The 27,935-nt window shown below is 40.0% G+C and overlaps 1 protein-coding gene across 1 annotated transcript in view; it reads left to right on the top strand.

Annotated features, from left to right (window-relative positions):
• The window catches only part of SNX25 (sorting nexin 25), a 158,697-nt gene that overhangs the window by 71,608 nt on the left and 59,154 nt on the right, over positions 1–27,935 (top strand). The window contains exons 6-7 of the mRNA XM_039542197.1: positions 2,859–2,929; positions 18,368–18,558. Of these exons, the coding sequence (XP_039398131.1) occupies positions 2,859–2,929; positions 18,368–18,558 (262 nt within the window). The remainder of the gene's footprint in view (positions 1–2,858; positions 2,930–18,367; positions 18,559–27,935) is intronic.

Below are 27,935 nucleotides of genomic sequence, written 5' to 3' on the forward strand. Positions count from 1 at the left end.
TTAATAATATAAATCCAATTAGTTCATAATTGGATCCCTAGTGAAAACTTGTTCTCTTGCTACCTTTCAGTGCTGTTTCGTTATTTTGGGGAAAGTTTTGACTCCTGTTTTTGTGAAGTAGTTACAATATTTATATCCTTATTTCCTTTCATCAAGGAAAAGGGTCTTACAGATTAAATTTTCTTCATAAGGATGTGAAAACCTTAAGAGAAAACTGTTTGCATTTTGCACATACGCCTGTCTTCTACCCACAGATAGAAGAACTTCATTCAAATATTCCCAAACTGGGTCTCCATTTATAATGGCAGCAGGCCATAGGTTTTATGTAGAAATCCATGACAAGAAAGTAGGCTATATGGACCATTGTTCTGACCTAGCATGGCCATTCTTACGTTTTTCACTTAGGGAAACCAAAGGGATGTGTCTGCCCAGCAAGAGAGAGGTAGCTATCCTTCGAAGGCCTTGAATTTCTTTGTTGTATAAAATGTGTACATACAGAGAGATCATGACAATGTGACCCGCAATCCTTGAACTTCCCTTCTTCCCAAATTTAAGGTATTGTGGAAAGTTGAATGAGATTGCAGAGAATAGGGAAGGAAAGGAGAATCCTTACATATGAGGTCTGAAACCAGAGGTAGTAGTTTTATATAGTGTCATAAGTTTTTGTGAGATAAAGAGGTTGAAATGGCTAAGAATGAAAGATGATAAAGAGAGGAAGCTGATGGTTAATTTTCCCTCTGATTAGCAGCTGTGATGTAGGTAGAGCAGTATCACAATTATTATTTTATTTATTTGTGTAGCACCACAGCTACTAGATGCTTCATTGTAAAACATAGACTACAACCCCTGCCACAAAGCTTATTTTCTTGCTTTAGAAGTGATGAGAAGAGTAAGGATAACAAACAGTAGGGAAAAGGGACTGGTGCAGGGAAAGACAGGGGTACCAGCAACATGAGCCTGTGTTCACACAGTTTACAACGTGTACAGCTCTTTTTAAAAAAAAATGAAATGGAGTAAGCTAAAAAGAACTGAAAAATAATGGACTCACTTATGCATTAGTTTATTTTATTCCCAATTACCCAGATAATTTAATTTTTTTCTTGCCACTTTAGTCCTATTAGGATTGCTTAAATGCGTTCACAGTTTAGATATTCTAGGCATCATAGCACTTCTAATAGTTAGGACTAGAGTGGCAAGAAATAAATAATTTATCTGGGTAATTGGGAACCAAGTATGTTATCTGTGGTACTAATTTGGCTACCTTTTACCATAGTATCTGAGCACTCACAATGCTTAATGTAATTATACTCACCACACCCCTGTGTGGTAGAGAAGTGCTATTACCTCCATTTTTATAGAGGAGGAGCTGAGGCACAGAGAGAGACTAAGTGACTTTCCCAGGGCACACAGGAAGTCTGTGTTTTATAGCAAGGAATTGACTCTAGTTCCAGGCTAGCACGGTGACCAGTGGGCCGTTCATCCTCATAGGTATTTTGAAAAGCATGTGCTGTTGGGTGAAATCAACTGGGATAAAGTAATGGCAGAAAAAGTCCAATGCAATATGGAAGGTGTTCAAAAACAAACGTATGCGTAAATTTACAGTAGCCATAAAAACTGGTTCGGCACATTTTCTGAGACTGTTAGAAAAGTTCAGAAACTATTAGTTAATCCTCATCTCCTCACTAATATATTCAGAGGAAAAGTGTTGAATATCTCTGTGTGACAGAATAATTAAAGTTTCAGTTAACCAAGGAGTTTATGAAAGCCATAAAGACGAATGAACAGTAGAAGTATCTTGAATAAAAATATCACCACTTCTTAACTATGTTATCTTCCAACTGCTGTTGCTGTGTGCAGTCTGTTTTTTGCTTTCTGTATAAATGTATCTACCTCCCAAGCTTCAGATATAGGTCTTGTGTAACTCAGGTCAGGAACAAGGACAAATGACCAAGCAGCCAGGTTATTAATTATAAGGACATAACTTTCAGTGACTGCTTCTTTTGGTTAACTGTGGTTCTTACTCTCTTGCTTTTTCTGGGGTAGGAAAAGGGATGGCAGAGGAAACCCCATCCTTCCCTTCCCTTACTCTGCCACTCTGAGCATGTCTGTCTCGGGAGGGGAGAGGGGGGAGGAGGGATGGACAGCACAGTGTATTTCCCTTTTCAGCAGGGTTTCTCAGGGACTTGCAGTTTACTCGCTGATTTGAGTAACCTTGAGTCTACTACACCTCATTCTGTACATTGACTTTGTACAAAGTAATGGATTTTGGTTTTAAAGCCTTAAAAGATACATACCCTGACTGCATCATCCTTACAGCTACCTGAATTCCTTCCCCTTTGAATACTACAGTTGCATGTTACATCAGCAAACAAGTCTGCCTTTGCTGTAGGAGACCATTGCACGTGGAACTCTCTCCTGAAATCTGTCTCAGTTTTACAATGAAGTCTTAATTATTCCCTCAGGCATGTTTTTAATTTCATCACTCTGCCAAGTTTATTACATTTCAATCTCACTCGGTTTGCCAACATTACTTTGTTTCACCTTTGAATTTTAAGACCATGGTTTTGTATTACACTTTCATTAATTTTATTGAGTTTTTTAAGAACCTGTCATACAGTATTCCAAGGGTTTCAGTGGAGACAAGGAGACATCCGAATTATTGCTGTTTTTTTGGATGATTTTCATTTTTTGTTTGTTCCATCTTTGAGAATTCTCCTCTCCCACTCTGTTTCCAGACATACTCTCCCTGTGAATGGGAATATGAGTTTGTTCTGCATTTTTACTTCTAAAAGTGTGCGATGTAAACAGCAAATTTATAAAAGACTATCTTTTATTTTTTTCTCCCCTCTTAAAACTAGGTATCAAATCGTAGTGGAAATAGTTCAAGCAACCACAATCAGCAACTTTCCCCAAATGAAGAGACAGAAAGGTAACAATGCATTCTGTTAAGAGTTTTAATATACTAAACATGATATCTGAATGTAAGACATATACATAGCTGAGTCTGTGTGCACAGCTTCTGGACAGATTTTGAGAATGTGCCTTCCAACGTTAGATTTTAATATTCCAGTTTGCACACTGTGATGGGTTGGATCTCTTGCTGAGCCAGACACGCCCGTCTGCTCCAATACAGACCCAGGGTCTGAACTGCTTGCCCCAAAGCTGCAGACTTAACTGAAAGCAGCTTACAGAAGTGTTCTTGTCTTTAACACTCAGATGCCCAACTCCCAATGGGGTCTAAAACTTAAATAAATCTGTTTTACCCAGTATAAAGCTTATACAGGGTAAACTCATAAATTGTTCGCCCTCTATAACACTGATAGAGAGATATGCACAGCTGTTTGCCCCCAAGTATGCAGCCAATATTCATAACTTCGAATACAAAAATGATACATGCCTACAAATGGGATTAATAGATTCAGTAGATCATAACCTTTACAGGGATATGTTATATGGCCTATGTTGCATACAACACATTCTAGTTATGTTATATAATACACACACACACGCGCACACACGCACACACGCGCGCACACACACACACACACACACACTTCCATAAAGCCTTATGGGGGGGCACTGACCATCACACACACACTTACCAAAGAAGTACTTAGTTTTGTTTTACTTGTTCAATTGTGGTTAAAATTTATTTGCCAAAATCTTACTGTTTCATTGTAGACAAGGTTCAGAAACTAAATAATATCTGTCCCTGGTACACCTACCCTTGTTCTTTTAAGGTTTTTGCAATAACATGGTATTTTACATGGTACAGTACAACCTCTTATATTACTGAATTTCACGTATTTGTTGGCTAATATTTGTCATTGTATAGCTGTTCAGAATTAACCCTCTAATCCAGTCTTATAAAAAAATTCTCCAGTATAAACTCCACTTGATACTCCCTTGCACCAATATTATTATGTAGGAGTTTGGGTTTCTCTGATCTAAATGACAGAGAGCACTGTGGGGTTGATCCTAATAAGCTTGCGAGAAAGGAGGACATTTCGAGGACACATTCAAAATATGTTATGATTCATGAAGCTGTGTCTCAGTCTCTGTGAAGCTGTCTGGTTTACCAGTTAAAAGTGAAAGGATTACAGTTCTGAGGAAGTGCATTACTGTATATTGAAAGGGTGGGGTGTGGGAAAAGGGGTAGGGACAGTGTAACACAGAATGAAAGGTCAGGTGAAGGGGCCAAAGTTTACACTGTCTGATTCCGATTTTCCTGCAGGTTCTCATCAATATACTGTGATGACAGGCCTCAGTACAATAGCTACTTTCCACACACAAGAATACACATACAATGAAAGCTGGCTGTAAACTTGCCCTGCTAAGTGTTTCAAAAGAGGCAGCTCCCCCCACCCCCATCATTCTTCACCTTCATTTTTGTGATAGATCAAAGAAAATTCCAGTTCTCACGCTAGAATGGCTGGGCTCATTCCCCATCATCTCTTCTAAATTTACTGAAATTGTGATCTTATAATTGTTGAGGCTTGTACTATATGAGCAGTTAAATTAATATTGTCCTTTTCTTTTTATATGCTTCAATACACCCCTTCTCCAATTTTTAAAATATCTATTTTATTATCCTTTCAAGATATATGCTGTCTATGTCTTAAAATATTTATATTCATGTACAATTTATGCTCCCACTTATGAGTATTTTATTTGACTTTGTTTACTTTTTCTCAATAAATGTTGATTTCTATGTCTGAAAGAAATTGTGGTGATAGTAAAGATACTGGACACAGTTATCATGTGGGCAAGGACATATATTTTTTAAGGTAACGGAAACAGAGAGTATTAGTTTATTTGTCTGTAATCTAATATGGAAGAGAGACTTCTAAAGTGTGTAGTGGAGATGTGTCTGAGTTTTCCTCCAGGCTTTTAAAATAAAATTCCAGTGTCGTTAATTCTTGCATTTTTTTATCGTGAGTCTTGCAATATTTGGTTTCTCAGAATCCCAGGTGCTGGAATCAAAAGATTGCATGAGAAACTGTTTTCATTTAAAGAAAATAAATTTCTAGTTCTAATGCATGCAGAGGAAAGCCTTAAAAAATTACTTGAATGCACCCTAAAGGTTCAGGAAACCCCCAACATTTATCATTAAACATTTTTTTTCAAGCCAGTCTTGTGTGTTTTGGAGCCTGACTCATACTTTTGAATGCTTGAAGTTGGCACCCCTGAAATTCCTTTCTTTTATAACATAAAGTAGAGCTAACTAGCTGCTGATTCATAACAAATTGCTTGTACTGTAACAAAGCAAAAGGAAACCTGAAAATCAGTGTTAGGCTCACTGTCCATTCGAGAAATGGAATATTTAATGTACTTCATATGAAAGGTTAATATACTGGAAAGAGTTTTCCTCTTTCTTATTTTATTACTTTATAAAATAAACTCATGAGTCCATTAAAAAAATCAATTTTTCCAAGTGTATGGTTGCCTACGGTTGCCAGTATTAAGGAGCTCTGTGCTTTGTTGTGACGACTTGATTTATGGGACAATTTGTACAAAAATATTGTATCCCGAAATGCTTTACAGAGATAGATACTATTAAAGTTTTTCTCAGGTCAGATTAAAAAAAACCTAACAAGCAAACTAGGGCTGTCAACCAATTAAAAAAATTAATCAGGATTAATCGAACAAGTCAGAAAATTAATTGGGATTAATCATGCTGTTAAACAATAATAGAATACTATTTATTTAAATATTTTTGATGTTTTCTGCATTTTCAAATACATTGATTTCAGTTGCAACACAGAATACAAAGTGTACAGTGCTCACTTTTTATTTATTTTTTATTACAAATATGTGCACTTTAAAAATCAAAAGAAATAGTATTTTTCACTTCACCTAATATAAGTACTGTAGTGGAATCTCTTTAACATGAAAGTTGAACTTACAAATGTAGAATTAGCTACAAAAAAACTGTGTTAAAAATAAAAATGTAAATCATTAGAGCCTGCAAGTCCACTCAGTCCTACTTCTTATTCAGCCAAAAGTTTTACATTGTTTTGTTTTTAAGTGCAGTTATGTAACAACAAAATTTCTACATTTGTAAGTTAAACTTTCACAATAAAGAGATTGCACTACAGTATGTGTATGAGGTTTTCTTTCTTTTGTTTATCATTTTTACAGTGTACGTATTCGTAATAAAAAATAATATAAAGCGAGCAGTGTACACTTTGTATTCTGTGTTGTAGTTGAAATCAGTATATTTGAAAATGTAGAAAAACATCCAAAATATTTAATAAATTTCAATTGGTATTCTGTTTAATAGTGTGATTAAGACTGTGATTAATCACAGTCTTAATTTTTTTGAGTTAATTGTAGTTAATCGACAGCCCTAAAACAAACCCTAACTCCCCATATAAATAATGAGATTCAGGAATGTGGTTCCTGATGGGAGGAATGTACATAATTACCAAGTTGTAATTTTGCCTTGGCCAATGCTCCTATTACTTTTCAGTTTATATAAATATATCTAATCTACCATTCTAGGGTCCCTTAATTGAGGAATTTACTGAAAATACCTATGCAAGTATTGTGGATTAGAACAACAATGATAAACTAAATAATAATTAAAACTTCTAAGGCTATGTCTACACTATGAAATTATTTCTAATTTATAGCAGTTGATTTTTAGGAAGCAATTTTATACAGTCGATTATGTGTGTCCCCACTAAGCGCATTAAGTCAGCGGAGTGCGTCCAGAGTACCGTGGCTAGCGTCAACTTTTGGAGCATTGCACTGTGGGTAACTATCACACAGTTTCCGCAGTCTCTGCTGCCCATTGGAATTCTGAGTTGAGCTCCCAATGCCTGATGCGGCAAAACCATTGTCACGGGTGGTTTTGGGTATATGTCATCAGTCGCCCCTCCCTCCATGAAAGCAAAGGCAGACAATTGTTTTGCGCCTTTTTTCCATGCGGACACCATACTGCTTTTAGCAGATGGTGCAGTAGGACAGCTAACCGCTTCCACTGCAACTCTGCTCTTCTGGTGCCATGAATCGATCTTGTAGGTCCTCTTGTTGTTCTTTATAAATATCTATTCTCGTGGCATCCCGTTGTCATCCACTGCTTCTGCTGCAACTCTGCTCTCCTGCTCGTGTCTTGATAGTGAATTTCTCCATGTTGTCTGTCATGGGCTCCCAGGAATGTGTGTTCTTCATCGGGAAATGTGTGTGGTGCTAACTGTCATCCTCCACCGCTTCCGCTGCAACTCTGCTCTTCTGCAGATGCCATACCATGGCAAGCATGGAGCCTGCTCAGCTCACCGCAGCTGTTGTGAGCATTGTATACACCTCGCGCATTATCCTGCAGTATGTGCAGAACCTGCAAAAGCAAGCGAGGAGGCGATGACAGTGCGATCACAATAGTGATGAGGACATGGACACAATTTGGACATCATGGTGGTAATGGGGCACTTAGGACAGAAGAATCCCATGCACTCTACAGACTAGGGACCGAATGGCTAGGCGGCAGTTCTGCGGAAAAGGACCTAGGAGTTGCAGTGGATGAGAAACTGGATATGAGTCAACAGTGTGCCCTTGTTGCCAAGAAGGCTAATGGCATTTTGGGCTGTATAAGTAGGAGCATTGCCAGCAGATCGAGGGATGTGATCATTCCCCTCTATTCGACATTGGTGAGGCCTCATCTGGAGTACTGTGTCCAGTTTTGGGCCCCACACTACAAGAAGGATGTGGAAAAATTGGAAAGAGTCCAGCAGAGGGCAACAAAAATGATTAGGGGGCTGGAGCACATGACATATGAGGAGAGGCTGAGGGAACTGGGATTGTTTAGTCTGCAGAAGAGAAGAATGAGGGGGGATTTGATAGCTGCTTTCAACTACCTGAAAGGGGGTTCCAGAGAGGATGGATCTAGACTGTTCTCAGTGGTACCTGATGACAGAACAAGGAGTAATGGTCTCAAGTTGCAGTGGGAGAGGTTTAGGTTGGATATTAGGAAAAACTTTTTCACTCAGAGAAAAACCTCAGTCAGGAAGCTCCTGGCTCTGTATTCACTCACAGCTCTTAACTCAGGTTCTGGTGGTGGTTTTAGTCCTGGCATCTGTGAACTCCCCTTCCCTCCTCTTCGGAAGACTGCCGCAGCCCTTATTGGAGATGGCTAGGTTTGCTTCTGCAGGAGCACAGTTTCTTTGCTACTTGGGCAGCTGTAAAGGCAGAGGATTGGAACAACTAGCACCACATGACCAGCAAATGCTCCACAGACCAATCAGTTGCAAGTGTTTTGTTAATACATAATGGCAGACACTTTGCTAATACATGACAACCAGAAAGAAAAATTGACCAGCCTGGTTTAATTATGCAGCTGATTGAATAGCAAAAATTAACAGACAGCATAACAAATGAAAAATGGGCATGAGACTTTTAAAATTCTTTTGTTGTTAATTATCTGCTGTTAGTATCATTTGTTGCCTAGATAGCTTGGTGACAGGGTGGTTTTATTAAATAGATACAGTACTGTAATTTTAAAAAGATTTTTATCCTGACATTGTTCCTACTGCTCTAAGCAGTGAAACATGGTCTGTAATATTATTTCTTTTCAGTTTCACATTTCTTGAATCTTCTGGACCATAGGGGCAAATATGTCATCGGTCTGAGATGTAGGAATACTTTGAGAGGTTCAGTGATTCACAGTAGTGATGCCTGTTGTGGATGATTTAATTTCTATGGCCAGGAGAGTTATTTGTGGTAATCACTAACATTTAAGTGACAAGAAACGTAATGTAGCATCAAATGCTTTCTGAGGTGTTGACTTTTTATTTTTGCATCGTGCAGCACACTGAATAGATACTCTAGTTTTAAACACTTGCATTGCAGGTTACTTTCCTCATTTTCCCAAAGGATTTCAACTATGACTGGTGGAGGAGGAGTGCTTTTTTGCTCATCTTGTGTTTTTGTATGCTGATTTTTGGACTATGCTCTTCTCCATTGCAGCTTGTGCTCAGGTCAAAGAATTCCCATCTTTCTACAGTTAGTATCCGTTGTAAAACTCTCTCATCATTTTGTCTTTCGATAAGAAGTGATTGTTTACTGAGAAAGCATCAGGTCTAATTTGGTCACAAATTTAGGTTTAGTAAAATTCAGTTTTTTAAAAAAACCTAAGACTGGTAGAAATCTTTCTGTGAAATTCTGCTTCTTTTATTCTAATCCTAGCAGAAACAGTTTGTAAGATGATATATATTCCTCTGCAGTATTTTAACATAGGCATTTTAGCATTATGTGAGTGGGAGAGAACCAGAAACTGAAATTGACTAGAAACTGGCAAGAGACAAAAATAAAACTAACTTGTATATTTTCATTGTCCAAATTAGAAGAGAGATTCAGAAAGTAAAGATAGAGTAAAATTGCAAATAGTAAACTTTTCAACTGATTTCTGTTAATAATCTAATGGGTGGTTCATAATCTAAAAATGTGTTGTTGTTTTTTTTAAAAGTACAACTCTTTTACTCTGCCAGTTCAGCATTTTTGTTCCGTTATTAATTATTATTATTGTAGTATTACATTAGTGCAAAGAGGCCCAAACCAGGACCTGGGGCACCTTTTTGCTAGATGGTGTACCAACCAATATGAAGATACAATCCTTGTGCCAAATAGCTTACAATTAACTGGATCTCTACTTACAGTTTTTGCCAACAGCCCAGCAAGGCTCGTAGCATCACCCACCAATTTTCAATTCCCTGCCTTCCACATAATTCTAGCATGAGCAGAAACATCCATCCTAGGAGGACTGGAAAAAACTCTCTCATTAGAGCTTTTCAGACACTGCATTTTAATTGTCCAAAAGGCATCACAGTTGACAAAATCACTCCCTTCCAAGCAGGGAGTGAGAAAGTTGGCCTGAAAGGGAACTGTGCCCAAGAAATCCTTGGTGCAGAACAAGATTTCTCAAGGTGAGCATTCCCATCTAGTACACCTCCACCTTGAAATAATGCTGTCCTCGGAAGCCAAAAAATCTTACCGCGTTATAGGGGAAACCGCGTTATATCGAACTTGCTTTGATCCGCCAGAGTGTGCAGTCCCCGTCCCCCCCGGAGCACTGCTTTACTGTGTTATATCCAAATTTGTATTATATTGGGTCACGTTATATTGAGGTAGAGGTGTATAAAGATATTTGTATTTATAGGCAGAACTGAAGACTAATGGAGAAGCAGAACTGTTGCAACAGAACTGTTTGTGGGGAGAATTCTTAAACAGCCAGCTATAAAAACATCTTTTAGACATCATTTACCCTGAAGCTCAGTCTTCAGTCTGACTTGAAGTATGTACTTTTTTTTTTTTTTTTTTAAAGCCAGTAGGTCAGCCGGTAATATCAGTACTCAGATAGCACTTTATATCTTCAGCACAGCATAGGCACTATTGGATTTTAATTCTAACAAAACTCTAGCATGAACCCCTCTTTGTTTCTGTATCGGTGATAGGCTGAGCTCAGAGAACTATGGTTGTGCTAGCACGGGTACTACTCTCAACGCTGTATGTAGAGAGAGAATAGTTCCTGCAGGTCAGGGTTTGGGTTATAGTGCATCTGACCTAGGCATACCCAGTGTTGGTTCTAATTCACATTTCCAAAAGCAGTTTCACTGAATCTTCTCTTTCTTCCTGACTGAGATCTTCCAAACATGCTAGTGGTGCTAATGGAACTTGCTTTTCACTGTTCAGTTGGACAGATGCCTGTCATTGGGCACATGCACACATAACTTCTGAGGTGAGGAGTTCCCACCGTGCTCCAGATGGAGGATATGCGTGTTGGATGCTCACTGGAGAATAGTGCAAACTCACTCCCTTTCAGAAGTTTGCCTTTATTGCTCACTTAAACAACAAAACTAATATTAACCTAAGTTTTCTCCCCTACAGTACCTCTCTCTGTGTTTTCACTGGAGTTACTTAGGTTAAATTGACAGGAGTGTCAGAAGATTCAATTAGAGTCCTGGAATTTGCCACCTTGTAGGGAATTGTACATCCTAAAAGCTATGTAAAAATCAAGAGTTTCACATTCACTTAATCCAATATCCTGTCTTTGATTGTGACATGTACCAGGTGCTTCAGGGGAAGGTGTAAGAATGCCTGTACTAAAATTCATATGAAATCCTGGAATTGCATCTAAGCAGGTTTTCTTCCTAATCCCGGTCAACTACAGGTGGTGGAATTTACTGGAGCATGAATACTTATATTACTTTAATAAGTCTCGTGCTGCTGTAAAAATGCTTTTTGGCTATATAAATCTGTCCAATCCTTTCTTGAATCCCACTAAACTCTTGGCCTTCATTATGGCTTGTGGCAGTTAGTTTTACAAGTTGGTTACGCATTAGGTCAGGGGTGGCCAACCTGAGCCTGAGAAGGAGCCGGAATTTACCAATGTACATTCCCAAAGAGCCACAGTAATATGTTAGCAGCTCCCCCTGCCCCACTCCCAGCGCCTCCCACCCACTGGCAGTCCCGCTGATCAGTGCCTTCCCCCTCCCTCCCTGCACCTCTTGATCAGCTGTTTTGTGGCGTGCAGGTGGCTTGGAGGAGGAGGAGCAAGGGCATAGTAGGCTCAGGGGAGGAGGCGGGAAGGGGTGGAGTGGGGGCAGGGCCTGTGGCAAAGCCAGGGGTTGAGCACTGAGCACCCGCTGGCACATTGGAAAGTTGGCGCCTGTAGCTCCAGCCCCAGAGTTGGTGCCTATACAAGGAGCCTCATATTAGTTTCTGAAGAGCCGCATGTGGCTCTGGAGTCACAGGTTGGCCACCCCTGCATTAGGTTTAAAATGTGAAAAATAGTGTTCCCACTTGTCAGTTTTAAATTTCCATCCCCATTCCCTTGTGAAATGTTTACTATGTATAGTGCCATTCTTGGAATCCTTGATTTGAAAATTCCCCTTATATAAGTATTTTCTATGATTAACCAACCAGTGGCAAGTGCTTATAAATAAGAGTAATTCTCTTCCTTAACCTCAAAATAATTAGTTTTACTTTTATTTTAGCTGTTTTGTCATGGGCTTGTGAAAGAACCCTGTTTACTGTACTTTCCAACTTGAGGTCAATTTGCATTTTCGGGATTAAGCAAATACTTTTCTAGGCCCAGACAGGCTTTAAAAATGTAAAGTTCAGTCTCAGAGAGTTTACAGAGGTTTATGATGATCCGTAAATGCTTCAGTGAGGGTTAGTCACTGTTGACCTTCATCTTAAAATGTTAAGCAGTTTTTTTGCCACTTATATATTTCAGCCTGGCATTAAGTAAGCACTGCGTGTGCTCAACTCTAGATGTCTTGCAAAAAATACATACAGTGCTGTGCGTATATGAAACTTCCAGATTAGCTAGTTGGGTTAATACCCCAGAAGCTGCAGCTGATGGTGTCAGTAACAAATCCACTAGTTTCACAAAGCACTGTTGTGAAAAGCAAGATTTTTTTTTCCTTTGGCAATATAATCTAGTAGTTGTATACAGACACACCTTTCCTTTATGCTATTTCTGTCAAGAGAAGCAAATATTCATTAAACAGTAGAATGCAGTTTAGTTAATGTTTTTGTAAGAACTACATATCTAATTTTATCTGTCTTTATCTAGGTCTTTATATTGCATCCATTGCTGTGGTATCTGAGTGGTGGTATTAATTGTCCAGATTTTACTTACAATATTATTGTTCTAAGGGAGAACACATAAGGAAATAACAGGAATGGTGGGAGTAAAGTCTGCTATTTGCTGACATAGCAGACTTGGACTTCTGTAAGGCGTTTGACTTAGGGCACATCAACACGAAGCCGCACTGCACGCTACAGGAGTGTGATTTCTGAAGTGCACTCACGTGTTGCACACTGACTGGTCCATGTAAACCCTGCTGGCATGAACTAAAAGTTCCCTAGTGTTCTTTTAATGTTTCCGCTGTTGGAAATGTTAATGGTAGGACTGTCTGACTTTAAGAATAAAAAATAATTTTGCCTAGGATGGGTAAAAAGAGTGGGGAGGGTGAGGTGGGAGAGAGGGAAGGAGGGGGAAGTGCCTCATTGGAATGGCAGCAGTGCCTGGAGTAGTGTATGGGAGCACTTTTCTGTGGTAGGGGCAGGGGATCCTGGCACCTCAGCAGGGGAGGGAGTCTGGGATCCGTGCCCTGTGGTCCACCTGAAGGAGGCAGCAGCCAGAGGTGGCAGGGAGTGCCTCGAAGGTCCTGTCCCTGAACTGCCAGCCCCATACTGCTATCCCAACATTGGGCTGACTCCACAGACCCGGCTTCCTTGTGTGCCCAGGTACAGCTGTCAGTACCTTGTTCAGGTCTTTTCCTGGAGGTGTGGTACTGGCTGTGGCTATGCCTGCAAGCTGGGAGGGAGCAGGTGAGTGAGCTTCTCTCAGTGGGGCAGGAGAGGGAGGAGCTGCAGGCTCACACTGGGGTACTGGGGGAGTAGGTGGTCGTAGTCCAAGAAAGTGGAGGCCCGGGAGCACTTCCACAGCCACTTCAGGAACAGCAGAAGAGGTTCCTGAAGTGATGGGCTGATGCTACAGCCAGCTGGTTCCCACGGCTAGTCTGGCTGAACAATCTTCCCCTGGTTCCACCCAGGGAAGAGGAGGAAATTTCCAGGCATCCTAGCCAATCTCCTTTTCTTAAAGTTGGTTGTTTGGTTTATATGTACCTCCACCCAACTCCTTCAGTCCCCAAAATAGTTGTTTGTTTACTGTTAGAATAACAACACAAAGTAATAAAGTAACTGTTTCTTTGTTACATGGGAGCCAGGGCCTATAACGCCACTTCCCTTACTACTACCGCGCAGTCCTCCCGGTTGCACATAGTACACATCTCCATGTGTTATATTACTGATACCGACAACACCACAGCTGTGCTTTGTTTAGCATTTCCTCCTTTTCCTGCTTTGGGTGCGCATGGGGTGTTCCTGATCAACAGACCTTTGTTACATTTCAAAAGAAACCCTTCTGGAGTCAGTTAATCATTTTTAACAAACTTATGAGGTCATGTAGATAAACTGAACTGATACGCACTCATTGAGAGAAAGAACATGTGCCAAGTGTGACCAGCACTTGTCCTGCACTGAAATGGAATTTTCCAGCATTAAGTAAAATGAAACAGGAAAGTCTAAATTAAATGAAATACGTTGTTTTTATTTTGCTTAGTTCCAAAATGGCTTCATTGAAATCAAAAGGACTCTGTAAGACATTTAGATTTTGATGAATTGGCAAAGTCTGATGAAAAAATACTTCGAAAATTTTCCAGCCACCTCCACTTCTTTTACTTTTAGTTCCTGCTCCACCACCCTTTGCATATAGAAACACGGCACACTTGTAATCCTGTAGAATTGACAACATTCACCCATATTTTCTAAAATAAAAAGCCTTCAATTCCTTTCACTTTCACACGCATTGTGTGCTGTTAGGGGCAGGGATGGGGCAAAAATCTTTCAAGAGGAGTACTTGAAACAAACATGTCTTTCTTTCCTTGATGTCCCCATGTGGTCATTGACCTTTTGCCTAATTATAGGCAAATTTTAAGTTGTTTCTTTTATGTTCAACTATATATACATTCTGGAGGAGGTAACTGACATTTTGTAATATGGGACTCTCACTTTCTGTATTTTAAACTTTTGAAAGGGGAAGTCTCCCTTTTTCTAGACTGCAGCATGAATTTTTGAGTGCTAGGTTCTCTCTGAATTGTTCCCAGAGAACCCCACAAGATCAAGATATCTGCCAATTGCCCCTAAATGATAGGGCAGAAGAGAAAAAGCACAAGCCACGAGCATATGGTGATAATGGCTTCATATCTTACTGTAGCCTACTTGGGTTTTGCCATCTGTATCCATTTTAATGTCTCTTTCTTTGGAATGTTCCACCATTCACATACAGACAGAATAGAATATCTCAGGCAAAACTGCAACTGTTCATATTAGTTATATCATCCATGCAAACTGTCTATATTAGTAATTATTTCAGACACATTTTTTCCATTTCCCCCATTTCCTATCCCTTCTTTAAAAATGGTAGATATCCATATAATAGGAATTTGTACCTTAGGGTACGTGAGCTTCCCTATCCCAGGCATAACTGTTCTTCTGTTCCTTCTGAATCTCTCATACTACTAACTTACACCTCTATTAATTAATGCTCCTTTTGTCACTTCCCATTCAGGACACCACTCCGCCTCTCCCTGGCTTACCCCAGTGCTCTGATCCACATTCTTCAAATCCTTCTTCAAAACACTACTTTCCACCACTTTTCTGCCACTCTTCATTCTGTCACTCTCCATTGAGTCTGTCTTCCAACCATGCTAATACTGTATTATGAAACTGAACATCCCAGGAAGTTAACCTAAGACAACTCAAGGTGAATGCACCCTCTGAATTCCTTTGTCTGTAACACATACACAAAATACAAGTATAGCTATTCCTGCAAGAACTTTCCTGTTTTTTCACCCCACTATTTCCTCCTCCTTTGCCCATTTATGCATTTACTCTGTATGTAACCTATATACATAGAATATAAGGACTTTGTTATCAAGTGTCAGGCAAATCTATGATGCCATGTAAATAGTAAATTATAGCGATGATACTCATTCAAGCAGAAGACAAAATGAGTTAACTCTCAAAAATGAGCCATCTGTCTCCTTGGTGTGCAATCTTATCTATGAGTCAACAGAGCATTTAATGTATTGTTTCACTCTCCTGGCTAAAAGTTGCTGCATATGTGAGAGAAAGGGAGAAGTGGAGGAGGGGAGGGGGGAAAAGACTTGAGGTACAATATGCCCCCCTACCCAAATTGCAAAATGTACAACGAACAAAGAATTTTGACAGGCATTGGGAGGTGCCAAATTAAAATCTATCATTTGCCATTCCCACCGCAAGTCATAAGATAAAACAAAAACATTCTGATAATGACAGTTTGAATGATTGCAGCCCACATTTTTTGTGTCAAACACCAAACCAACACCAATATTAAACAAAAATGCTTTCCCAAAAGGCTTCCTGCCACCCCGTTTATTAATGCTCTCCCTCCATGTGCGCGGGCCGCTCATTCTCACACCCTCCCCTCCCCATCCCTTTTATTAATGCTCTCCCTCTCTGTGTGTGTGTGTCTTCTCTCTTTCTCATGCACACAGTTACAGGGCTAGCTGCTCCTTTGTGGCCTCTCTGGTGCACCCTCTCATGAATTTAGCCTAATGTGTTTACCTATCCTATGGTGGAATTGCACAAGTCTCACACTCTTAGACTAGGCTCTGGGCTACAGTACTTAGTATCCAGCATTTTTACCAAGCAGATCCTTTGAGTTTGGACATGTGCATTTCTTCCCTTCGGGAGTCTGTGGCCAGGGGTATACTATGATCAGACAGCTTCCTTAAAGCCAAAGTATTATTTATCTTAGCAGTAGGAACAAAATATTAGAGGAAAAAAAGGATTTCAATCAGGCTACATGCAGGTCAATCTGACCTAGCACACTACCATTCCGTGATGGTGACCTAGACAATGGGTCCCTGTGTCTTTATCAGGTTCCCCGAAATAACTGATTTCTTGAGACAGCAGCCCTTTAAATCCCATTACAGTTATATGTTCCTGGGCCTCTTCCTGTCCTGGTCAAAATCAGCTTTGTAGGTTGGCTTGAGGTGGAGGCAAAATCATCAAAGCTAATAGTTCTCATGCTGTTCCTTAACAACTACTAAGGCCTTGGCTACACTTGCAAATTTGCAGTGCTGCAGCAGGGTGTGAAATCACACCCTCTCCAGCGCTGCAAATTGCGGCGCTGCAAAGCACCAGTGTGGTCAAAGCCCCAGCGCTGGGAGTGCGGCTCCCAGCACTGTCCGTTATTCCCCACAGGGAGGTGGAGTACGGACAGCGCTGGGAGAGCTCTCTCCCAGCGCTGGCGCTTTGACTACACTTAGCGCTTCAAAGCGCTGCCACGGCAGCGCTTTGAAATGCAAGTGTAGCCAAAGCCTAAGTGTTTGAGAGATGGCTGTCTTGAGCCATTCTTTTCCTTCCTGCTTGCTTGGTTTTTTCCCCAGAAAGACTCCTGCTGAGATTAAACCAACATAGTCAGACAGAAAACTCCCCAATAACCAGGCAACAGATAGTGTTCAGACAAATTATTATAGAGCAGCTCCAAATCTGTGGCTGCCTGTCTCTGTCACATACATGGATGCATATGTGTATATATGTTTGGTTAACCCACAAAAACAACAAGGAGTCGGGTGGCACCTTAAAGACTAACAGATTTATTTGGGCATAAGCTTTCGTGGGTAAAAAAACTCACTTCTTCAGATGCATGGAGTCCGGTTAACCCAGACAGCCTCCCATCCACCATCACTATGTGTATATGTAAATATTATTATATAATGAAGGTAGATGGAAGGCTTTCTTTAAAAAAAAAGTAGACAAAAATAGTACCCAGATTGTAAGATGAATCTTTAACATATTTGAAACCTAATTGAAAATGTGAGTTTAAAATCATTCATGTTGGCTTTCCCTGTAGCACACTTGCATGTATACGTATTCCCATGTGGTTATTTCTTTGAGGCAACTGTTTTTAAAAATAAAACACTATATTCATGTGCATAACTGGATTTTCTAATATTTGCACGTTATAAAAACATGGCTAAATGGGTAAAGATCTGACCATTCATCGCTGAATACTGGCTTAATCCGGAGTTCTGTACAACCTGAATTGTCCATGTAGCTTGCTTGCAGAGCTCATGTTACATGCCTGTACAAGTATAAGAAGTTTTGTGATTGAGCAACAGCATTGTACTACCTTTTAACAAACAGAATGGATTTGCAGGAGTTGTTCACGTTCAGGCATAGTACAGGAATAATTTTCAGTGCTGCGTCTTTTGGTTTTTATCTGTGTTTTTAACTAGGCATTTTTAAAACTATGGAGAAGGTCCAGTGGGGAAGTGTGGAAACTTGAAGCACTCTGATTGCCTATGTTTTATGCACAAGCCTCATTCTATTGAATTTTTAAAATATTTTTCTAATGTCATCACAAATTTAACAACATATTGTGCAGTCTTGGTATAGTCTTAAAGGACTGTTGTTTTGAGTGGATTTCATCTGGCTCAAGTCCATCTCTTAAGTAGATACTGGAATAACAGGGGCACAGTGCTGGACAAGGTCAGATGACAGATATGTGGGGAGCTGTGTTTAAATACTTTGTATATTTGCATGATTTTTCTCTTAACTATTTTATATGTACACTTGCTGTGTTAGTGGAGATATCCCAGATATCCCATACTCTATTTGCTTCCAGAACAGACTGGTGGCTTTTTTACTTCAATGTCCAGTTGTATGTTGAATGACAAACACTTCAGAAGCTTGTAATCTGAAGTTTTCCGTTGTGAAAGATAACTTCTTTCTTCTCTGCTGTTTATCATAGATACTAAAGGTAAAGAAACTGCTGCAATGAAAGCTGACCTCTTGAGGGCCCGCAATGTGAAAAGGTACATTAATCAGCTGACTGTGGCAAAGAAGCAGTGCGAGAAGAGAATAAGGCTTCTAGGAGGTCCGGCTTATGACCAGCAAGAGGATGGTATCTCTGATGAGGGGGATGGCCCTCAGAGCCAGAAGGTAAGTATTACATAGTGTGTATAAGGCTAGAATGAAAATTTTCCAGGTGTTAGTATTTGATCACTTTATACTTCACTTTTAATTATGAATGAGTATTATCCAAGAGAAACATGTTGGTGCAATTGTTTCTCATTCTATTCGGTTCAATGTTGGGAAATTATGGCAATAGTTACCTTGCAAAATACATTGTAATGTGTTAAATACACGGTACTGGTTTTGTCTGTGTATAGAACTTCATAAAGGGTTCTTCAACTCACGAGTTTGCTAAATTTTCAGACTTGCCATATATAGTAGACCGAGACACACTTACAGTGGTGGTCTTCATAAGATTACCTCCATATCTGCAATATTCCTTGGTCCTCCCTATATTTATTATAGGAAATATCGCAAATATTTTAGTTGTCTAAGGCAACTGGCATTTTTCAATGGCAACTACTATGGAAGAGGTTCAATAAGACTATTGACTAAATCAGTAGGTCTTGGAAATATATTGTTGCATTAGCCAACAGTTGCAAAAATGAAAATTCCAGTTAATTATCTAAGATAATAAAGTGTAATAGAGCTAATAATTTATGTACTCTACTTTCTGTGCCCTTTGGACTAAGCTCAGTAATTGGAATATTGCAGTTAAAAATAAAATGCTACATTTTTTACATAGGTGAGAGAGAAATGATAGTCTTTATGCAGGTGTCGTTTTTTAAGTTCATTAAATCGTTGTAATAATTGTAATGTGGTTGAGAATCAGAAAAAAAATTCCATTGCTGGAAAATAATTCTTACTGAAGATGGCAATATACCATTTTATAGTAAGTATAGAAAAGTAAAAAGCTAAAGTCTGAGAGGAAAAGGGTTTGTTTTCTTTTTCCTTCCTTTTTAAAATATGTTTATATAAAAGCATCTGTCATAGGAAGTGCTAGGCCAGTCTTGATCTATTTCAGAAGCAGAGAGATCCTGTTGTTAATGTAACCTGTCTTACAGGCCCACAAATCACTTCTATCTCTTCTAAGGGGGTGCCCTATCGACAGCTGGGTATTGTTAACTGTGAGTCAGCTCCTGCAAACAATGAACAATAAAATGAGACTGCTCACATGCATCATAGATTCTATGATGCATGAATTCATAGAATCTATGATGCATGTGAGCAGTCTCATTTTATATTAATGACTCTACTCACAGGAGTAAAGCTACTGTCAATCATAAGTATTTGCCATGTTGGTGGTGGCAGCAGCTGTACGAGAGGTGAACTAGAACTGCCCATCTCTAAGCCTTTGATATTCTGAAAGGACAAGATCCAACAATCTCTCATCTCCCACCCCCCCGTCTGTTTCTCCGAGAGCAGGGTTTGGAAAGCGCTTCCCAGCCTTACCCCCCATTCCCTGTGAGCGGAGAAGAAGAACACAAAGCTGGGCAGAAGAGAGGCATAGCATGAAATCGTTGATTGTAGATCAGATGCCCACTGGTGGGGTTAGACTGCGTAGCTCAGCTCTGGGAGGGAGCCCACTTTTATTGGCAGTGCTTCCCGGTATGCTCTCCCTGTTTTAGGGTACGTCTACACTACCCGCCGGATCGGCGGGTAGCGATCGATCTATCAGGGATCGATTTATTGCGTGTAATGTGGACGCGATAAATTGATCCCCGATCGCTCTCCTGTCAACTGCTGAACTCCAGCTCAGCAAGAGGCAGAAGCAAAGTCGACGGGGGAGCGGCAGCCGTCAATCCCGCGCCGCGAGGACGCGAAGTAAGTCAATCTAAATCGATCTAAGATTCATTGACTTCAGCTACGCTATTCTCGTAGCTGAAGTTGTGTGTGTTAGATCGATTCTCCCTCCCCCCCCCCGCAGTGTAGACCAGGCCTTAACAATAGCAGCAGTCCAAACTTGTATTTGCAAGTAGCCAGCACTACCCCAGATATTGGTCCAGCCTCTGCTGAGGACATAGGTAGAAATCTCCAACATGTGGCAGGGCTTCTCTTTGTTTTATTTTGTTTAACAAAATGAGTTAATATTGGCTTATTACTCCCTGTGGCCCTCACCTTTTCTTCAAAAAAAATAAAAATAAAAAAAATGAGGCTGGTCATTCCAGTAGCCCTTTAAGATACTACATTGTTTAAAGAATAGCTAATAAATGTATATGAAACACAATATTTGCTTTTCTCCTATTATAATGCATGAAGTATTTAAGAACAGACATTTATTGATGTATTTTGGGTAATACTGAAGTCTGTAGTAGATGCTTGAACTAGTCTAATGGATTTGAGGAGTATGTGGTACTATTTAAATGAATAGTGAGTTGACTAATAGCTTAGAATTATACTTTTGTCACCGCCACACATACTGCAACCTTCCTCTTTGGTTGGATAGAGGTGTCGTGTTTCCAGTAAATGTCCTCATTTTAATAAATACTTCAGTTATAGAATTAATTTGGAAGTGAAGTCAGGGTTCCTGTTCTCATATTATAGATTAAAGGCATGAAAAGCTAAGAGGAAAAAATTATGCTCAGTTCTTTCACAGCAAAAGCAATGCTGGTTATAAAACAGCTGCATCTTACTTTTAGGTCAATATACAAACTAGTTTTATTTTTTTTAAAATACTGTTGCATTTAATTTTCATCTTACTGCATGGACCTGAATCTGATTGCTCTGGGTAGGCCCTGAATTTAAAAGTAAACAGGTGTGTTTTTAACGAGATGTCTAATAAAACTGGCTATTGGCTGAATCAATATTTTGTAGTTAGCTGGGATACTGACTGTGACGGGTTGGACCCCTTGCAAAGCCACCTGATGTGCTGAGATACCACTGAGTCTACCTTTTCTGCCAGCCTGGGCCCCCTTTTACCTGTCTTGCGGAGCCAGGCTATTAAAGCCTCCTCTAACACATACACAGACAGGGCCACACCCAGCTGCAGATCAGCTCTGGAACAACTCAGCTTAAGGGACTTGCTCCAACACTGTGGTGCTCGCTCCTTTTAAGGGGTACAAACCCAAAGGTTTTGTGACATTCGCCCCCTCCCTAAATGCAGAGAGAGGTGTGCATAGTTCTTCCCTCCCCCCCAGTTAGAAATTACAGAAACTGTGTTTGTGTTTAAACCAAACACATTTTATTAACTATGAAAGGCAGATTTTAAGTGGTAAAAGGGGTAACAAACAGAACAAAGCAGATTGCTAAACTAATGAAATCAAACATGCACCACAGCTAGTTTCACCAAATAAATTGGTAACAAATAGTATTTTTCACCCCAGATATTGTTGCAAGTAGTCTGCAAAGTTTCTGTAGTTCAGCGTTCCAGTTATATTCCTTTTCAGACTAGACCCCTGTCTCAGTCTGGACTCCCCCTTGCCTTCCCTTCAGGTGGCTTTTGCAGTCTTTCTTCTTTGGCAGATCGGCTATGGAGAGTAGGAGTCCCCTTTGCATTGCTCCCACCCTTAAATAGGATTTATATAAGGCGGGAATCCTTTGTTTCTCAAACTTGACCCCCCTTCCCTTCCAGTGGAAAGTTACAAAAAGTCCCAGGTAATGTTTAGTATCAGGTGACAAGACCACCTGACTCTGTAGTATCACAGTGTCCGTGAGTCAGAGGCAGTATGGAGCATCTGCAGGAAGGCCAAGCCTTTTCACAGTCCATTGTCCTCGCTGATTGACCATGAGCCCTGTCTGGCTTTTTCATTGTTGTATCTGAAGTGTTAGCAGTGGGCGTCACCCAAAGTAGCATAGTTGAAATACAGATAAATAGTCAATATTCCTAACTTCAGATACAGAAATGATACAGGCATACAAATTGAATAATCACATTCAGTAAATCATAACCTTTCCAATGACACCTTACATGACTGATATTGCATAAAGTATATCTGTTAAGTTATATTCATATCATAAGCATATTTGCATAAAGAATATGGAGTGAAACATCACATTGATCCTTATGCTATATTGGTTATGATATTTGGTTCCAGAAAAGTATGCCCCTTGAATTAAGGTAGAATATAATGCACCCTTTCTAATCTATTTAAGATCTTTATGATTTTTCTTAAAAAAAGAATCACACCTGCACAGCAGTGCAGTAGCCTGATCAAGTTCCTGTTGTCTAGTATTCATTGAAGAAATTATTTACATAATCTGTAAGCTGGTGCAGTTACATTATCTTATCTATAAGGAATGTTGTACAGAGTCTTTAGCTGATTGGTTCCCAAACTGTGTTCTGTGAACAACCAGTAGTCCGTGGAGCACTTGCAGTCTTGATTTCAAAGGGAAAGGGCTTAAAACTCTTATCCCTTTCCCTCCCTCATTGCCGCTTGTATATGCTAAAGTAAAAAAGATCATGGCAGATAAGTAATGTGTTAGTCTGAAAGTATGCATTTTACTTGGATTTCTTCCCAGAGTAAATGGTAGGGAAAATAGCCAGAGCTCCTTAATGATAAATGCTCAGTAATCCTTGATTGCTAGTCAGTATGGTGGGTCTATCTATTGCCACAAAGCCAAAGGCCTTCCTAGGTTTTTAAGGTACTGATGATTTGTTTTTTTAAAAAATGCATTATTGTAATCAAGGTACAAACAGTATCCTTTACATGGGATCATGTCATGGGGATATCTTTCCAGTATCATTCACTTTCTGCTATTTTTCTGTTTCCCAAAAAAGGAAGGGTATCAAAACAGAAGTCCTCTTACCTGAATCTATAAATACCATCCTCCTATCAGAAAACCCTCATAGGAAATAGATTTCAGTTCACTAAACTCTCCTCTGGTAGCACTCTTTCCTGAGCTATAGCAGATTTTGTGCTTTAGAAAACAGTTACTAGCTATATATCAGTGTTTCATGAATAGGTCAGTGTGTATGTGGGGAAACCCTGGTCTATTATGTAATAGTACTTGTATTATAGATTAAAGGAATGAAAAAAATGAAGATCCAAAATTTATGCTCATTTCTCTGACAGCAAAAGCAACGCTGGTTATAAAACAGATGCTTTTTACTTGGAGGTCAATATACAAACTTCAGAGAATCTTAAAGGTTTCTAGTTTTATTTTATTTTTTAGATACTGTTGCATTTAATTCATAGTATAGAGCCCTACAAATAGCACTGGGCAGGCCATTGGTGTGTTGGATTAACAGTTCACAATAAAATAATGATTTCACATTTGTCTCACCCACTGTATAATCACCAGGGCTTGGATTGCTCAGAATTGTGAGGGACAAGAAGTTCTGTGTACTTTACTTTAACCATTGTCTTCAAGCAGATAAAGGTTGCTGCTTAGTTTTCTCCTCAACCTTGAAGCAGCTTCAGAGTTTAAAAAGGCTTAAAGGGTCACTGTTGAGGCCAACAGTTCTAAGATTAGATCTACTCAATGTATGTTGGTTTGAGGATGTGCACGTGATCCAAACGTGTATGTGTGCCAGAGTAACTTCCGTCTGTCCTCTAATCAGGGTTGATAGTGAGCAACAGTGATACTGAAACGTACAGGAATCCTTCAAAGAACATTTCAAAGCAGGGTTCAATATCCTGCCTCTTCAAAACAGAAGGGTAGTGTAGTGCGAACTCAGCAGTGTAGGTCTTGAATTGTATGTATGTTGCAGTCCAGTCCTGCAAAATAATCATGAACATTTAGGTCAGTCATAAAATATACTTCCTTGTCATTTATTGTGATGATGATTAAAATATTGATATTTTTGTTCACCTTTGACTTTTTTTAAAAAAGCTCCTTTACTGATGCCTTATGAAAAAATTGAATATCATTCATCAGTATCTCTTACCTTATTCTTTAATAAAGTGTGCATTTTCATGCGATCTGTTTCTTAAGATTTAAACTGTCAGTGGTTCTTTTTTTTGTTTTTGTTTTTTTTCTTGAAGTCCTAATTTTTTATGGCATCATGACTGATTTGCTGTAGAAATTATTATACCATGAAGGAATTACAATTTAGAGAGGTAACATGGTCCAGAGGATAGATGGGCCTGAACTGGGAGCCTAGTCCTTTGGATTCTAGTTCCAACTGTACCAGTGACTTCCTCAGTGACCCTAAACAAGTGACTTCATCCTCTTGGCCTCCGCTTCCCCATCTGTAAAATTTAAATCTTTGCAATCTATAGATAGAAACACTACGCCACAGGAGAGCTAACTGTTATAATTTAGTAAGAGACCAAGCGTATATAGAAACTGGTTCATTCTTAAGGAACAAAGGGTTTGGCTACACTTGCTGGTGTGCAGCGCTGGGAGTTACAGCTGTCTTCGTACAGCTGTGTAGGGAAAGCACTGGAGTGTGGCCACATTGACAGCTACCAGTGCTGCAGTGTGGCCACATTTGCAGCATTTGCAGCCCTGTTGGGAGTGATGCATTATGGGCAGCTATCCCAGCGTTCAAGTGGCTGCAACATGCTTTTCAAAAGAGGGGGATGGGGTGGAGTGTGACAGGGAGCGTGGGGGAGAGAGAGAGTGAGAGAGTGGATTTTTGGAGCAGACACTGTGTCAGCTCCCTGCCTTTCAAATTCCTACCACTTCCCCCACACTCTTAAATGCAAATAGCCTTCAGACCAAATAAGCAGCTGCTCCGTCGGACTCTCTCTCTCTTCCCCCCCCCCCCCCACCATGCTGTTTCTCTCCTCAAGCAAACACTAGCTGTGGACATTCATCCCCCTGCCTGCCTCATTCACAGCAAACAGTAGCTGTGTTTGTTTTTTAGATAAGCTGCTCCGGGAGCCCCGAGTTCACAACAAAACAAAGAGAGGCATCATAACAAAACAAAGAGAGTTCTTTAGTTAAAATCATTATGGGAAAATTCTGGAGGTCAGTTACAGCGTAGTAATATTAATCACTGTTTACACTGGCACTCCAGCGCTGCAGCACCAGCGCTGCAGTCGTTATTCCCCAGGCAGACATGGAGTACAGCCTGCGCTGTAGCCAGGGAGATACAGCGCTGTATGTGCCTTGCAAGTGTGGACAGTGAGTGAGTTGCAGCGCTGTAAAGCCACCACCAGCGCTGCAGCTCTCCAGTGTAGCCAAGCCCAAAGATTGTTCTTTCATTTGTATACCTTCTTTAATAAGGAATGAGAAAAGAGATCAAAAACACAATAGGCACATTGTTGGTTTGAAGTAGAATATGAGGTTTCATCAGATCTCTTAAACTTCAAGAATTTTCTCTAGTAGTTTTGATTATTAAAAACAAATAATGATCTTACCTTTGTGATGGAAGAAGTGACCATGTGTCTTACTTAACAATATTTAGCTCTTATGGCACCTTATATTTACAAAGCAGTTTGCAACTAATCTGCTGAACAATTGCTCTGAGGTTGGTTGGTAAGGATTATTCTTATTTTAAAGGTAGGTAAATAGAGGTAGCAAGATTAAGTGATTGTGATACAGAATGTCATTGATGGAGTGATTAGAACTGGGGAACGCTCATTCCCCTAGACCATATTTCTTATCAGTGAAATATTTGTAATGAAATCTAACAACGCACTGAAAATTTAAGACTGATCTGCTTTGGAGGATAATAATTTTTTGTGGTGTTAGGTTGCAGAAGTGCAAATCACAATCTAATATATAACGTTTGACTAGCTTTCTTCTGACATTAAATTATCCCCTTGGCTTGGATTATGCCCCAGAATACTTAGAAGGATCTAATCAGTTGGGACAGTAATGGATTACTGAATTATTTAAGTAGCAGATAAAATGCACAGTGTGTTGATTGCAGGATATTCCAGATGGTTAACCCCCAAAAAAAAAAGGAATTCTTGGAAAGGAAAAGTTATTTAAATATCTCCTCTTGCCACAGAAATAAAACCCGATAACTGACTTTTTCTAAGTAAACACAGTTAGATTGTATTAAACACACAGATGTCATTTTGCACTTTCAATTGCTAATTACAAAAGTGCAATCTTCATAAATAACTGAATAATTAGCACATTTAAGATGACAACAGCTGTGGAGTTGTATGCAAACTAGCAGCGGCGGCTCCAGGCACCAGTGCTCCAAGCATGTGCCTGGGGAGGCAAGCCGCGGGGGGTGCCTTGTCAGTCCCTGCAGGGGTGGCAGTCAGGCAGCCTTCAGCGGCTTGCCTGCGGGAGGTCCGCCGGTCCCGCGGATTCGACGGCAGTTCGGCAATGGGTACACCGAAGCTGTGGGACCAGCGGACCTCCCGCAGGTAAGCCACCGAATCTGCGGGACCGGGGACCTACCACAGGCAAGCCGCCGAAGGCAGCCTGCCTGCCATGCTTGGGGCGGCAAAAAAGCTAGAGCCGCCCCTGCAAACTAGTGTCAAGCTGACATAACTGCCACTGTGAAAGGATATTTATTACAACAGCCTGTCCCACTGCAGAGCTGTCAACTACTACTTTCAAGTTTTAATGTTTAATAATCAGCCCCATTGCTGTCAATTTTAGCAGACAGGCCAATGATTGGATGAACATACGAGACTGAATTACTCTTTCCCTCCAGAGGGGTTCCACCAGGTCAGGGTTGAGGCAGCATTCAGTGTAACTTGCTGCCTGTGCTGTACCGGTAGGGTGACCAGATGTCCTGATTTTATAGGGACAGTCCCAATTTTTGGATCTTTTTCTTATATAGGCTCCTATTACCCCCCACCGCCATCCTGATTTTTCACATTAGCTGTCTAGTCACCCTACGTACCAGCTTCTAGAAATAATTCTGGAGAGAGTGAAGTTCTGTTTATTTTTTCAGCTCAGCAGCTTCAAAAGCACCAAATTCACACACAATAGAAATAATAATTAAAAAAAATAGAGGGAATGAGTGTCTGTTTTAGGGACTCTAATAGAAGAGAACTTATTTTTTTTGGATGGCATTTTCTCCCCATTCACTTCTGAATTCTTGTTTACGTCCTGTAGGATTGCTTGCTTTTCATACCCACGTTCCTTGCTCTCCGATTGCAGCCACTGTCCGTCTAGATGAAAGAGATTGGAGGGGCATGCAATATGCCAATGCAGAGCACTACAGCTGAGCCCACGGACTAGTCTTAGAACTGTCATTTATGTCCTCCTGCTGGATACTCTGATCACCATTACTGTAATAAACGGTGTAATAATAAGCCTTTTTCGACAGAAGCAAATGAATTGTTGTGGATTTACAGTGTGACCTCAGAGACAGCAGCTCACTAAATACACAAGCAGGTTTTTTTTTAATGTAAGTAGAACTAGCCAATTCCAAAAGATTATGGTGTGAAAAATAGAGAGAAGCCATGGCACAGGCTTATCAGCTAGAAATTTTTTGAAAATGAGACTAAAAATAAACATTGCAACTAAGGCAAACATGAAACACTTGACTGTCACCCAAAACAAGTGGGCTTGGTCAGACAAAAAATTGGGCTGATACAGGGTACTACATTGCCTAAAGGACCTTTTTTTTTAATTATTTTTTATTTTTTAAGAGGGGAACCTTT

This window comes from Mauremys reevesii, linkage group 5 (genome assembly GCF_016161935.1).
Source record: "Mauremys reevesii isolate NIE-2019 linkage group 5, ASM1616193v1, whole genome shotgun sequence".
Lineage (NCBI taxonomy): Eukaryota > Metazoa > Chordata > Testudines > Geoemydidae > Mauremys > Mauremys reevesii.